This window comes from Falco punctatus, assembly GCF_963210335.1.
Source record: "Falco punctatus genome assembly, chromosome: 5".
NCBI classification, from domain to species: Eukaryota; Metazoa; Chordata; class Aves; order Falconiformes; family Falconidae; genus Falco; species Falco punctatus.
The window spans coordinates 47,175,857-47,191,791 of NC_137584.1; the positions used below are offsets into that span (position 1 = coordinate 47,175,857).

At 39.1% G+C, this 15,935-nt stretch overlaps 1 protein-coding gene across 5 annotated transcripts in view; it reads right to left on the reverse strand.

The window, feature by feature from the left end:
* The window catches only part of RGS17 (regulator of G protein signaling 17), a 75,099-nt gene that overhangs the window by 6,108 nt on the left and 53,056 nt on the right, over positions 1 to 15,935 (reverse strand). For 4 of the 5 annotated variants that reach the window (XM_080389156.1, XM_080389154.1, XM_080389155.1 and 1 more), the window contains one exon: positions 852 to 941. In XM_080389156.1, the coding sequence (XP_080245282.1) occupies positions 852 to 941 (90 nt within the window). The remainder of the gene's footprint in view (positions 1 to 851; positions 942 to 15,935) is intronic. The other variant, XM_080389153.1, reaches the window with a different exon arrangement.

Sequence of the window (15,935 nt, forward strand, 5' to 3'; positions counted from 1 at the left end):
TAACAAATAAGAATGTCTTTAAAATTAAACTACCCAGCAAAATAATTGTAATCTGAACCAAAAAGTATGATTTGAAGGTGAAAAGTCCTCTCTCTAAGGAGGGTGAAAAGAACCTGCTGAGGTGGATGGAGCCAACAAGCCACCTGTGGTCCCTCATTGTCTATTGGGAAGCAATCTTCACTACAGTATTTTGTGGAAATTTCTGACATTGTCCTTTCATAAATGACCATGAATAGGAAAGAAGACAATGAGTTGTTTGGGTTGGTCATACCTTCAATCATATCCTCTAGAGTTACATTTTCATTCACTTTTTACGGAATTAGAGAATTCAAGGACACTGATAATAGATTAGTGTTTTTCTCAACTCAATAAACAGGGGCCCAAGTTTCAGACAGAAACAGAAGCTCAGACTTTTAGTTTTTCAAGGTATGTGTTTCCTTGGTTAATTCCAGTGAAACCATACTCCAAGCTGTTTTATGAAAGGTAGCCATGTTAAAAATCTGACTGTGAAGTACCCTTGTGACCATTAGTTTTTCTTCTTGTCTGGATAAACAGAAGAAAATGATTCCACAGGTAGCAGAGGCTTCTTACAGGTCTGTGGAACCACTCATGAACCTCCCATTCCTCCCCACAGTTCTTCCCCACAAATAAGAAACTGTAAGTGAGCCTGACTTCTGAATGTCTCTGCTGGCATTGCATTGTCAGGACAGATTTTGCTTCCTTTTGTGTAGATTTTTTTTGAGGAAAAGTAGTCAAAAGGACATTTCCAAAACATAAAACCCAAGACAATTCTTGCTATTACTTATAGGCAAATTAAAAACATTTACTAGACAACAGTTTGACCAACTTACCATTCTTCTATGACTTGGATGCTCTCCATTTTGGTCGTATGTGTTGGCCTTCCTGCACTGTCTCCTCTATCTTCATTCCTAACAGTGAGGCTGCAATGTAGTACAACACTTTATTTTGTCTAGAGAAAGTTAATTTAAAACAATGACTATAGTAATTGTAAACTTCTAAAAGTTATAAACATATTGAAAGTTTCATTTTTCACTCTTGCCCATAAAATTGTGGAAAGAAATTTTTGATAATGGCTTTTCCCTTTAATTCTGATGAATATTAATTAACAGGTGCTATTAGTATGTGTAATTTCTTACAAGCTCACAGTTTATCCACTGAAAGATGGACACAAACTTAGAGGTCACTTTTTGAGTGATTTGACTTAGTAAATTGAGAATACTAGTAAGAATAAAGGTAGAAGGGATGAGAATATCTGAACTGGAAATTGATGAGGCTTTGGTGCCCCACCAGTCCTGGATGGTTGTTCATTCTTTATGAACGTTCCCTTTTTTGTCTCCTGGATATGGTGGCAGTAGATGGCTCAGATACAGAACGCAGTGTGAAGCTGCCTCTTATGATTTCCTCCTCTGATCTAAATTTGCTTTTCGTTCCAAAAAGTAAAACTTACTGGCCTCTCAACAGAAAGGTGTCCATTACCCTCATCTTACCACAAGCCAGAAAAAGAAAGACTTCCTTTATGTAAGGATGTTTTTAATTTTTTTTCCCTTCTTTTTTTGAGCTGGTAACTATCATCACATATTTTTATGCCAATACCTTTTTAATTGAATTTGCTTTAGTGGTAGTGAATTCCTCTGTGTGTGCTCCTTGTGAATGTTCTGGAACATGGTATTGTCAGCAAGAACACAATTCCTGATAACTAATGAAATAAATCACCTTTTGAATGACATAAGTATTCATATTAGAAACTTTGTTCCAATAATTAAACTTAAGAAGTGGAACATAGTAAGGAGATGGAGATCTCCCTTTATCAGGTGTTACCTATGTGTCCAATTGAGAGAAGACAAGCAACCAAGCAAAAGTTCCCCCCTCCCAGTCGCAGGAGAGCTCATATTTTGAATATTGAGGACCATACAATGATGCTTTCAATCATCCTCAGCAGCAATATACAAAAATATGTTGGTAGCATGAAGCTTCTCCCTCCCCCACTAACCTGAATTACTTCTGCTCAGCTCTAAGAAGAAATCCTAGCTTCGAGGCATTTTTAGCACAAATAACCTTTCTTTCTAGCCCCTCTGCATTTATGAGTTTCTTCAACATTTTTTCAAGCATTTGGCTGAGTTAAGAGGTGATCTCAAATACTCTCTGAGAAGTGGAAGTTTAAGCTCCCAGGTAAAGCAGAGCACATATTAAGACTTAAACATTACAAAGACGTACACTTTCAAATGAAGCTGTTTGATACTGGTTGCTCCTTCACTTACCTGCCAAGACCTTAGTTCAGGCCCTTGGTCCTGCTTCCCCTGTTACAGCGTAGGAATGCAGCTCCAGTGCTGCTAAGGTGTTAGGGTGTCATCAACCGCTGCAGGAGAAACAACACATCCTGAACTCTGGGGTTGGCAGGTAAAAAGCCTTTCCATCTCCTCTGACCTGTTGCTTGTCAGTCTATAGAGGGAGCTCCCAGGAAAGCCAGTGGGAGTTCCGTATACAGGAGGAGAAAAAAAAAGGACCATCCACTTTCTGTCTTGTAATCTTTAAGTCCACACATGTAACTGCTTAGGATCACATTGAATATGGCTGGAGCACAAAGTTGGGGTGAGGGAGAAGCAGGGAAGGCACAAAACTTCTCTTTCTCCCTCCCTCCCTCCTTTGCAGTCCATAGGGAGAGCAGCATTTGTCTTCTCTGCTAGATGCGGAGACCTGAGTGTCTTTTGGTTCCATGGAAGAGTAACGCCATGGAAGGAGGAAATGGCTTGTGTAGGTTGGCATGTAACAGGGTGTTCACCTGAGACTGTCCGAAATAGAATGAAGCTGCCCATTTTCTTTCCTCCATCACATGAACAACAGTTAAAATGTACCGAGGTAATTTGCTTGTTGGGCAGTAGACATCCAAGATTTGGATGCAGAGCCTTACTGGAAGTAGAAAGTGACTCATCTGAGAGCAGCTAATCTACACTGCTAATTTAATTTGATGTCTGGGATCAAATACTGTTTGTTTTGCTCATGCAAAATCTCTGCTAAACTTAGGAAAACAAACATGGGCTGATGAAGGTGGAACGTAAGCAGTGTGTGGTAAGTAAGAGAAACAGGAAAATGAAAAGAAAGTCAGGTTAACTTCATTGTACTTTTATATCAAAGGAGCAACAGATAGGCCCTATGCATTTGATTTCCTACAAGACTACATCTCAGCAAAAAGTTCAGCTGGTGGTCCCAGAGTGTAGCGTGCAGTTTTCTGGTACCTATATCAGACTGATAATGCAAGGCACACACTTGACCCTAATTTCTTCATCTCACCATTCATTGCTGGAGTTCAATGGCTGAAGTTAGTCAGAGTTGCAAAACAGGGAAGACTCTAAAGAAAGAAGTGTTATACTTAGTTGGAACAATTTCTCAATTTTGGATATTGTATTTAAAACTGTGCTAAATTTATAATACATCTTGGCCTAAATTCTGCATTATGTTTCCAGTGATAAACACTAGCACTACATTTCGACTTTTATTTATCTGCATCTGTCAAAGCTGGAGTTCCATTGGATACATTACTTTTGATATGTTTTTGCTGTGAAAGAAACCATCATTTTTATACAGAAGTACATCCAATTCAGACATATTCTGTTTTCACTCAAGGAACTGGCTCATGTTTACTTAGAAAAAAATTTAAATATTTGCACATTTGTGACTGCAAAGCTAATTTGAAAGCAGCCTTTAAATAACTGATCACAATAACAGATTGCTACCTTTTACCTCAAGATGACCACACTGCATTGCTATTTACTATGTTGCTATCTTCAGTTGAAAATACCCTGTCTGCTCACATTTCTCAGTGGAATTCAAGCAGCCCTCAGCAGCAAAAGCACTCTGCACATCTGAAGTTGGTGTCCTTGACATATAATTCCATCGTGGAAGCTAGCTGATTATGTCAAAACAATGATGCTGTATAGTGTAAAGCTAAACAGAGGAAAAGTAACAGGATAAAGATTAACAAAATGATCTTTACTTAGTTAAGTCTTTAAGAAGAGGAAATGGCTGACATGCCTTATCAAAAAGTAGTTGAATGAAAGGGAGGTATTCTGGAGAGACATTTGATGTAAAGTAACATATATGGTACCATTATTATTTATTAGCTGGAGTACCTCCTGCAGATATCTCTAAAATTTAAGACATAAATTACCGATGATAAAACCAAAACCAACAAAAGTTCTAATGCCTTGAAAAAGAGAGAGTTTAAGTGGAAAGCACAAGCACTGGTTTGTTTTCTGTTCCCATGGAAAGTTAGTTCTGCCTATTTTTATGCTGATTTTATTGCTCTGGAGGGTATGGTAAAAAGTACTTCAGTAAACCCAGGTGGCCTGAGCTTGATGTACCTTTCACATATATCTTGTTCCTGACTTCTACAAAAACGATTGTTTCTGTAAAACTGTAATAGTATTATTATGGCTAGTTTCTGTTTGGAGTTAGTGCATTTCTACTTTGCAACTTCACAGACTTTTAAAGTAAAAATGCTAATGACCAGGGAGTAATGCTAATGACTACTTGAAGAAGTATACAAATTCAACACATTACCACATATAAGGTTAAACTGGTCCAGGTTCCTAGCTGATGTGTTTTTGGAGGATGTACTGGGATTCAGAAAACCAATCTTTATTTATGTAGCCACTATTATTCAGCTGTTAATATTCATGTTCAGCAATTAAATAATTGTCCCGTTGAGTAATTACTTAATTAAATCAGTATTGCAGGGCAGTGGTGCATGGTAAAAAAGCCAAGGTAACTGGATAAAATCATCAAGAGAGTTGGACTACTTAAGAGCAAAAATCTCACTGACTTTTCCTCCAGGTGTTTCCAGCCAGTGGTTTTAGCCTTTTTAAAAAAGTTGCATAGCATCCCTACTTTCTACTGCCATTAAGAAACTGAAAATAATATAGAGCTTGGAGCTGATCTTTCATTCTCTGTATATCCAGTAAACAAATAGTTTTTAATTGCTTTCCAAGGGTCAGATTTTCATGTATCAGTAGCCTAAATCAGGTGAATCGGTGAAATTCCTGTTATCGCTATGGCAAGAAAACTATGCCGATGTGGCAGGTGCTAAGGTTAATATTCTGCCCATACAAGGCTAACACCAGTTACTATTCACTCAGGTATTTTCTCAGTTATGTGCATCATATGCCATATATCATCACAGTATTTTGCAATTATGTCTGGCATTGAAGACAATCTGAGAATTAAAGTGTCTTGCCTTACGTGTGTTTTTTGTGCTACTATGAAGGTAAGGAGTAGAAATCAAACTGGGATGCTCTGAACTAGTTGGTAGGCTACTGGGTTGCCATTCAGATCTGTGCTCAATTCCTACTTCTTGGCTGAAGTTTGTAAATGCTAGGCCCTGCAGGGCAACGATTACATTTTAGGCTGAATTGGTGTATGTCACACAGTAGGGCCATGAGCCCTTCAGCCACCGCTGTAACACAAAAACCTTCCTTATTCCAGCCCAAAGGCCACGTGAAGTCAGTTGCACATACATAATCTAAAGGCAGGATTTGGTTTTCAGATGAAAATCAATCTAAGATCCTCTGGATAATAGATGTTCTGACATGTTTCTTTCACTGATCTACCCTTTGAAAGAGTGTATCACACTGGCACTGCTCTTCACCTTATCCTACTCCTAGGAATTTTTATTATCAACAGACCAAGAGACAAAATATTTTTAAGGCAGAGGTCCAAAAGCCAAGAAGCATTTTTTTGATGCTTGCATGCAGCTTCCACTGCAAGAGAGCTACAGGCAGGACTGCCATAACTTAAATAATGGTGATTTAGTAGATGCAGATTAAGTGGAGGCTTACTTAAAAAAACACAATTCCCACCCTCTCAAAAACCACAAGAGATCAAGATGTCATTGTGATTTTAAAATTCCACTGGAAGATGATGTAAAACGGCCATTCACCTAAAGTGTTGACAAACACAGGCTGAATTTACCAAACAGGGTCATTTGGAGGAGGAAATCCCCTCCTTTAAACAAGCAGGTTAGTGCACTCTGTTCGGGATTTGAAAGAACCGTTCCTGTGGGAATGTGGTGGGGTAGATGTCTTTCAAGCTATTCTGATGAAGCTATTCCAGTTCGACGTAAATTACAGAAAACTCAAGGCAGAAATGGGCAACTCTTAACTTACTGGCAAATCATCATGTAATGAATACTTTTAAGCGTTTTATATAAAACACATCATTGAGGGCAGAGCCTGAAAACAAGATGATAAGATCAGTGCATTTTCCTAAAGTAAGGGGAAGCCAGTTTTGAAAACCACCTGAGACAAAGATGGGCACCAACCCTGTATCTTTCACCAGCTGGATAAATACCTTCACTCTTCAAAGCAGAGTAGTTGTGCCCCTGCCCGTCTCCATGCTCTTTGATGCCTTTATTTATATTATAAGTGGCTGGCTTAAAACATGCTATGTGAACACAAACGTGATTTTTCTGGTTTTAATTCAGATACAGAAAAAGTGCATGCCAGCAACTTTTTCATTTTTGATTATGGTTCAATCTGACCAGACTGTCTTCAGTTCTGTGGTTCAAGTCAGTCTTCGAAAAACAACTGTTTGCACAGCTCTGTTCACAAGCTTACTCCTACATGCTGAAGCAGGCTCTGATAGAAGTCAGAGATGGATGTGGTCCCTGTATGCTGTATGATCATGCAATAGACAACTATATTCTCACTCTTCAATTTCTTCTATGAAACCAAAGATATTTTTTTTCTGACACCTTGTTTTTCCTGACAGCTGGAATACTTAAGTCTTATGGCAGTGAAAACTAGTCAGGGCTGTTTGTTTATGAACAGAGGAGCATAATGGTTTTGCTAACTGTAAAGCAGTAATAATGAAAAATAACTGCAATATTATCATGATCTATTAATAAAGAACAACACAGCTATGTTAATCTCAAAATCACTTGGAGTCTAGTCAGTAATGCTATCTTGTCTCCCCATTTTAATGGCACAAAAATAGGTATCCATGAGAATGAAATGTTAGATAGACAATATTATCCCAGGATAACTTTTTTTTTTAAGCTGAATGAATGGCTAAACCCCTGCTTCTATCAAAGTGAGGAAAACAATTCACTTTTTGTTAGAATAAGTGAGTAACATCCAGAATAATTATTCTCAGAAAAGCTAGAGCTAGATTTATTATTTTTATGAAGAAGCGATGCTTTGCACTAGATATTTTCATAGGCTCAGATAAACTTGCATTATATCCTTCAGGCCCCTGGCTGTATTAGAAAGGGGATGCATCAGTCATCAAAGCCATGTGTTGTGGTCTCCTATCTCTAACCTCTGAGAATTTATCTCCTTGTAAGAATAGCAGACTTAAGCACTCAAGACCATTGTAATAATACTAGTATATGCAAAGCATAAAATGTAGAGCAAACTTTGGCCAAATAAGTGTCACTAAATGATTTCTGGAGTGGAGGCTTGTGGGGACCCCTGCAGGTCTGCAAGGCCAGCATAAGTGACCTGCAGTTCATCCACAGAAAGATGTGAAACAGTAAAAATTGCAAACTTGGTATTTCCATATGTCTGCATTGGTTGTCCATGAGAAACTTCGGAGAGGAATGGTGGTCAAGAGCCTTTCGAGTCATTTACTCAAATTGACCAGAATCTGGTCTTAACTCAGTCAGCAGAACATGATAATTTCGTTCCAAAGAAGAAACATCAAAATAAATGTGAACCCTTTTTTCTTTTTCTTTCTTTTTTTTTTTTTTTTTTTTTTTTTAGTGTCCATCCTAGTTCTTTAATGAGATAAGATTTACAGATTTTCACTGAATTCAGTAAAGAAATGTAGGATGTAAAATTTTTTACTGAAAAAAAGACTTTAATGAAAAAAAGCTACATCCTTCTCTGAGTGGAAAAGGAATTGTCTTGTGCTTAAAACTAAATGATGGAGATGGTGTTTAGCGAACTGACACAGGAAGGCAATCTGTTGGGGAGAAGCCAACAATTACCATAAGGCTATAATCAGCCTACTTGGCAGTGTCCACTGAAACTATAAACTCCTTTCAAAGACTGCAGGTACCTGTGGTGCTAAGTTTTCTGAGTGCCAGAGTTACATTTGCCTTAGGTGAAAAGATGGTGCAAGAGACCTGTATAATCCAAATGGGTTTTAAAAGAAAAAAACCCCAAACAAGCATAGACTCCAGCTTGGATTCAGCTGTTTTAGAGTGAAAAAAAAAATGTGTTTGCAAGGAGGATTTATAAATTTGAGGTCTCATTCTGCAAGACTTACCTCCTGTAAGAAAAAGAAACCCAAACAAAAATTCTGTGTTGGTTTCTTTTAAATAATGCAAGTATTTGCTAGGCTAGCATCCTGGAGATTTTGTATTACAGCTGAAAATCCTCCAATATTTCAAAGATTCAGATGGAGGAATGTGGAGTCACAAACTTCCCAGCTCTTTTTTCAGCTTACACTGTGGTCTCATCATTTTGACCTGTAACCATAAAAGCCACCATGATAGGTCACAAAAAGTAAAATAAAAATGAAACAAATGATAAACACAGATGCTTTGTCTCTTCCAACAGCTAGAAAACATTCAATTTCCTCCTTTGCAATTTTCCTTGGTGGTATTTTTCCCCCCTCAATTCATTTTGCTGTGTTGTAGTGTGCTGTACTTCAGATTTTTTCCTTTTCCCCCATCTCTTTGTTTGAAGAGCATGCAGCTGAGAAACAGTCTGTAACAGACGGCTGGGCACTTGTGTGTGCCGTGAATGTGCTTTCAACTGAAAAGCCTAGATGCTTTGCTCAGGATCCAGTAATAGGAAATGCAGTCAGACTTCTGGCTCCCATATGCACCTTTCTGCATACCATAAATCCTGTGGGCCAAGGAGGAGCTCAAGGTGGAAACTTTCTGGTCTGATTTTTGCTACCTGCGATGGATGCAGAAACTGCTTCATAGGCCCTTCCACTGGGGTTTTATAGAGAATGCAGCTGACTGGAACTGAGTTTGTGTTCTGCACAGATTTGACAGTTAAAAGATAACTTACTTCTGAATTGGTTTTTCCACAAAACAGTGTTTGTAGGAAAGTTTAAAATTAATGAATTTCCTAATTTGTTTTGATGGTTTTTCAAATAATTATAATTGCATTTTTAAATGAAATAATCAGGTGCCTTGGTCTCATTCATTGTTGGTGACTTGTTCTAACTAGTCTTTCATAACTAATTCTAGTTAATGTAATCAAATCATAGATTTAAATGAAATATTGTGCCTAGCTCTGTAGAAAAATTCCGTTCTGTCATAGTAGATGTTTTTCTCAGTAAGCTTTCTGATTACTGAGACTTTCTCTTTAAGAAAAGAGTTCATCAGGAAATCCAGCAGCTATATATGTTAAATTTTTGATATATGGAGTTTATTAGAACCTCATCTCTCAGAGTCCTGCAAACAGTTGGCAGCCCCACCTTTCACTCAGAACCATGTTTATACTAAGAACTGTGGCGAGCAGCTTGAAGATCAATGTCTTATAGTATCAAAATCCCAAAACACAGTAAAACCTGCATTTGTTTTTTTGGGTTATTTTGAAGTTAAGTTTTTTGGGGTTGTTTTGAGATTTTTAGAAGAGTGGCATTGATGTGGAGTGTACGGACATAGGAACAGAGATGTGGTCTAAAGCCTTATGCCTGCACACAAGTATGTTGGCCCGTTCACCGTCATTATTTCTGAAACCCGCGCTGTAGCAGCAAGCCAGGGGTGACTGAAGGAATCACTGACAATTCTCCTGTCTGTTCTGTAGTGCTGCTTTTACAGTGCTATTTACACTTTTCTGTATGAAGGAATAGCTTTTAGCCCTGTGCAATATTTGAGAGTTTAGAAGGAAGTACACTTCAAAACATTACAGATGAACAGGGTCCTTCCTTTCTTCTTTTGAAAACCTGGATAAGGTCTGTGAATTCTTTTCTTCTGAGGCTTATGATAAGGTCATCATGGTTCAGAGCTGTGAGCTTCCTGATGAAAAATAGGAAACTTCTCAGTTCATCAGAGATTGTGTGTTTCTGCCATACTTTGAAGGTGGGGGAGAGCAGGCTTTACCTCTTACTGCTTTTCAATTGCAGTGCTTCCTTAATACTGTGCTGGATTCAGCATAATTGGTCAAAGTCATTACAGATTCAACTATAAATCATAAAAGAAAAAGGAGATTGGTGGAAAATAAGGTTTAAGATATCTGGAGCATCTGAGGCTATTAAGGTCTAATTAGTTAAGATTTTTAGCTCTGTCCTGATAGTCTTACTTATCTTGTGCTACTCCTCAGCTTGAGTAAAAGCAGAATTGAACCCAAGTGATCTAGTGCTTAAGAGTATAATCATCTCTTTGTTAATTGGAAGTCTTGGCCAAGATTCTGGAGTTTATGTAAGATCATTATATAAGGTTATTAAATTGCATCCCACATGCCACTGTGAAGGTAGATCATCCTTACTGAAATATGAATGCTAAGCTAAAGTAAGTCATAGAGGGATATGCTCAGTAAAGCAAGTACCTGAAAAGGTTTTAGCAAATCTGCAGTGTTCCGCTCTGTTCCCCTTCCTGCATATTTAATGATGCAAAATGGAATAGATCTAAAGTCTGATAACCTTTTCTGTTCATAAGGGACAGTCAGACTAACAGGCTCTTTTCAAAGCCAGGAGTTATATTCTCCTGCTGTATTTTCCGTGAAAGTTGAATTCAGTGTAAATTTGGCAGACAAGCTTTCAATTTTGTCCAAACTGCATTGTCCCTTAGGACCCCATGAAGAATTTGAAAGAAGAGCCTTGTAGAATTAAAAATCCATGTGTCAATACATCTTCCATCATAGATCACTATTTGCAGTGGGATATTTGACATAATTTTTATACTGATCCTTTCTTCTTTTAGAAAATGTTCAAAAGTGGTTTGGTAGTGGAAAAAACTAACCTGCTGGAGACCCCTTGACAGAAGGGTCATTCCCCTAAATACCAAAAAATATATCTAGAAATGTTTTGCAAACCTTTAAGATCTGAGAGTAGTCTTTGCCAAGCTGAACAGAATCACAAAAAAATTGAGGTTGGAAGGGACAGACCTCTGAAGGCCATCTTGTCCACCCCTCCTACTCAAGCAGAGCCACCTAGAGTAGGCTGCCTAGGATCATCTCCAGGTGGGTTTTGAATATTTCCAAGGATCACAGAATAGTCAGAGAACCACAGCACGGTCAGGGTTGGAAGGGACCTCTGGAGATACCTAGTCCAACCCCCTGCTAAAGCAGGGCCACCTACAGCAGGTTGCACAGGATCATGTCCAGGCAGGTTTTGAACGTCTTCAGAGGAGACCCAACAACCTGTCTGGGCAGCTTGTTCCTGTGCTCTGTCACCCTCATAGTAAGGAATTTTTCATCATATTCAGATGGAAATTCCTGTGTTCCAGTTTGTGCCCATTGCCCCTTGTCCTGTCACTGGGCGCCACTGAACAGAGCCTTGCCCATCCTCTTGACACTCTTCCTTAAGATATGTGTAGACATTGATAAGACCCCCTTGCAGTCTTCTCCAGGCTAAACAGGCCCAGCTCTCTCAGCCTTTCCTCACAAGGGAGATGCTCCAGGCCCCTCATCATCTTTGTAGCCCTCCACTGGACCCTTTCCAGTAGTTCACTGTCTCTCTTGAACTGGGGAGAGACTGGATGGAAACTCTGTAGCCTTTCTGGGCAAGCTATGCCAGTGCTCAGTCACCCTCACAGTAAAACCCTGTTTCCTGATGTTCAGAGGGAACCTCCTGTGTTTCAGTTTGTGCCCACTGTCTCTGGTCCCCTCACTGGGCATCACTCAAAAGAGCCTGGCTCTGTCTTCTTTACACCCTACCTTCAGGTATTTATACACATTGATAAGACACCCCTGGGCCTTCTCTCCTCCAGGCTGAACGTTCCCAGCTCTCCCAGCCTTTCCTCACAGGAAAGGTACTGCAGTCCCATAATAATTTTAGTGGCCCTTTGCTGGACTGTCTCCAGGATGTCCAGGTCTCTTGCAATGAAGAGCCCAGAATTGGAGACAGTACTCCAGGTGTCACCACCAGTGCCACAACCAACGCATTTACAATGATCATATTTAAAGAAAGTCATTTAAAGAACATTTTTGGGGGCTACTTAAAAAAATGGAATGAAATTTACACTACAGGGTGACTTCATGGTAAAGGAGGGAAATGCTCTCAAGGTCAATGCAGGCTGAAAGGTATGTGGAAGGAGACCAGTCCTTTTAATGGACAGCCTTGCTGAACTTGCTTTCCTCCTCTGCTCCTGTGTGACTGATTTAAACTACCTACCTACAGATACTGCAGCTCAGCAGGCATCCAAAGGCAGATGGAAACTACCAGTGTGCACTGTAGTTGAACTTCTGAAATAAAGGACGCTCTCTCTCAGACTAGTATTGAGCAAAAGTTGTAACTATGCAAGGGAGGAAAGAACCAGTGGTTTAAAGCAATCTGACTTTCCTAAACTCTCCTTTTTACCTCAGATCTATTTTTTCTTCTGAAAATCTGTAAGAAAAATTCTTTCTGCTGGATTCTACTTTAGAGATTATATCACTTTTACATAATGATAGCCACACCAGAAGCTATTACAACTTTTGGAAACTTTTAGTCTTTTCTGGGATAAATTTTTGAAGTTTCTGTTCTCAGATGTGGAATGTAATTTCTGTATAGTTAAGAAATCCATGGCTTGCCAAAGTTTGCTTGCTAATAATTCCTAATGAAGTTACTCTGGCTTTCATTGCTGTAGAGCTGGTTTCTGCTTTAGGCAAGATTCAACTCAAGGGTGTATTTCTCTTGTCAGGTCACCCAACAGATGACTAGTCTGGCTGTCAGCTTCATTCCTTCCTTCAGAATAATATTACTGTTCTTATTCCATCTTGTACAATGGATACATCTAATTACTAGACAGTTTGCCATGTCTTTACTCCTGGCTACAGCTATTTTGCAACCAATTCCTTCATACATTTGAGATAATTAAAAGTGGCAGTTGTCTAGTGTTCAAAGAAATAGAAATTGTATTCTTTGAAAGGGTAACTTGATGAATAGAAGCCCTCCAATCCACTAGCAAGCAAGCCTAATGGTCTCAATTAATTCTGACAAATGGGCCTTGTCTCACTTACTGTAGTGGCTTCTTTTTTTTATTTATTATTGGTTTGCAGAGATGAAAATAGCAGCAACAGTAAAGAATTGAGCCTGATTAGGGTCACTCCTTTGATTCCATAGATTTAGTTTCCAAATGGGAAGAAATGCCTGGGAGCATTTCACACTAAATTCATACTAAATTTTGTTTTCATAAGGTGTTGTAAAGTTCTTCAATTAAAGAGGGCTGTATGTATTTGTAAAGTATAATTCCTACCATGATGTTTACGAACAGCGTATTTTATGAAATTAGCCTGGACCAAACTAGTTTACGTTTGTCCACGTTACAATCAAATGAGATGGGGGATCTTACACAGAACATCTGTCCAAGTAACAAACAGGAGTGAGAACCACCATGCCAGACTGTATACATGACAGGCATCTGTTTTGATGGATGTTAACTGTTGGTTTTCGCACTTTCTGTTAGACAAGGCCCTGAGCTGGGAAGCACTTTCGGCACGGATGCCAACAGGAACCGAAGGTATCCATTGCCCTGTAATGGGTGCTCAGCCTCTGCTGGTGCCAGGCCCCCAATCAGCTACTTCAAAAGAGCCAGAGTTGCCATCTAGACAAAAATGTGTCTACGTATGGAATTATTAAGAGTGACTAGACAAGATTCACATCTCCCTTGCCTTTCTGCCTCACATAATGAATGTTTGACCCACTTTTCTGGTGAGAGGATCTCCATCTTACAAGTGTTATCTACTGGGGTGTCAACTCATTTCCATGATACATTCTCTCATTTTTTCTCTTAAAAGTGCTAGACATTTATTCCTGTTTTAACTGACATTTTAAACCGATTTGGAATGATACACGGTTAAAAAATAAACCTTTGTAAGATGGAAATTTTCCCGCTAACAGATTTAAGTAGCCTAATTTTTTTTCCCTTTTAGCTTGGAACTACAGACTACCTTTATTCTTGCAAATAAAATCAGCTAGGAGAGTTCTCTGGCCTGACAAGGCACCACGTAGCCCGTTTGTAAAGCCAATACCTAAAACAGGGCTTCTGCACCTGCGACAGGTCATTGCCTGCACTCTGCAAGGGGGTTAACACTTGCTAACAATTTCACTGTACATACAGATGATTGCTTGAGCCTGTATTTGGCCCTGGCCCTGCTTAGTTCACTAGTATAGAAACAACCAGTGTGTTTAATTTGGATAAGACTTTTTTTTGTTGGTTTTGCATGTTAAATGTTTAGGATTTTATTATACTCCATGATGAACAAAGTTTGGAGGATTTGCAAGGCCACCTTGGCACCTTTAAAAGGACACCATATATTAACATGCCTTATTTCAGCTTATATTCTGATCTTAGACCCATTTTGACCTTTCACACACTTCTCCATTTCTGTGGTTTTCCATGGACTCCTGAGTTAACACATCTTTGTGTAAATACCTAACAGCCAAATTTGCAACAAGGAAGCAAAAAACCAGCCCAAATCCTATCAGGGGAGATTTCAAGGGCTCCAAACACCCAACAGCTGAAAATCACAGCATAAACTGGACTCAGGCATCCTCGGCACTCTTGGGTTTTTTGTTTTTCCTTTTTTTCCACAGCAACAGTCAAGCTGTGCGCTGGTGACAGAAAATCTGTCATGACAATACAAATCTTCCTTCAGCCACTGTTCCACAGACACCAAACTGAATAGCATTTTGGCACAGGCAGTTGGGAAACAGGCAGGAGTGGCAAGGGAGAGCCAAGATGCTGATGCTCTGAAGCAATCCATCTCTTAAACGGCCTCTGAGGAGACATCAAGCTGCTTTACCCCAGTGGAGGTGATTCTGCTATTGCTTTCTCTCCCCCTAGCCTCCTCAAGAGCAGCTGTCCCTGAATACACTCTGTGTGCTGCGCCAGGGCAGAATCAAGATAATTTTCTAAACTTAACTAGACTTAGTCTGCTATCTCCTTCTAAGGAGCTACTGTCAGTATCTTCTGTGCAGCTGAATTAGAATGAGCCTTGTGTTATCCCAAATCCCCTCTGAGCATGTATTTATTCTTCAATTTAGTAGGATTGCCGTTCTGATTTATTTTTTTTTTGCATTCCAATTTTCTTTACAGAATTTTTTGCTTGAAATAGGACTATTTTCTGCAGTTAGACCAATGCAGGATTCTTATCTCAGTAGTATTATACACAGAGGGATCTATGCATTTGGTTTGTGAAGCTTCAGAAACATTTATTAAAATTTTGCTAATATGTTTATGTTCTACCCATTCTCTAACCTGCTTATGTTATCACAGATGGGTAAAAATGTCAGTAAACACATGAGCCTCCATCTGTTCCTCAAAACGAAATGAACTTTCAAAGTTTAAAATATTAAGGATAAAATCCTGATACTAGGAAAGCTTGGCCCAGAGAGCCCAGGGCTGGTTTTGATGTTAATGAGGATTCTATGACTGGCTTGTGATCAAAGTTAACAGACCGGCTGCCTGAGAAGCTATTTCTCCACTCTTTGCATTAGACTTCTATTTTATTATGGGGAGGAACAAGTTTACCCCATACCTTTGAAAATAGAAACATCTATCAGTTTACATGCAGTTAGTCTCAGTTTACAGTTTTTTCAAGTTTTTTTTTAAACCAGAATTCTTGGTTGAAAAGGAATTTAAAATTAATTATGTATGCTGGATGGCTGATACGTCTTGTGTGTCTTTGTGCTTCCACCACAATTTCATGGTAGGCCAGCAGCACCTTAGTGACTGCTCCTTGGCAGACACTTGCCACAATAAATGCAGTGTGTAGTTTACAGATTTCTCCTAGAGAACTGCATGATTTTGATTTACT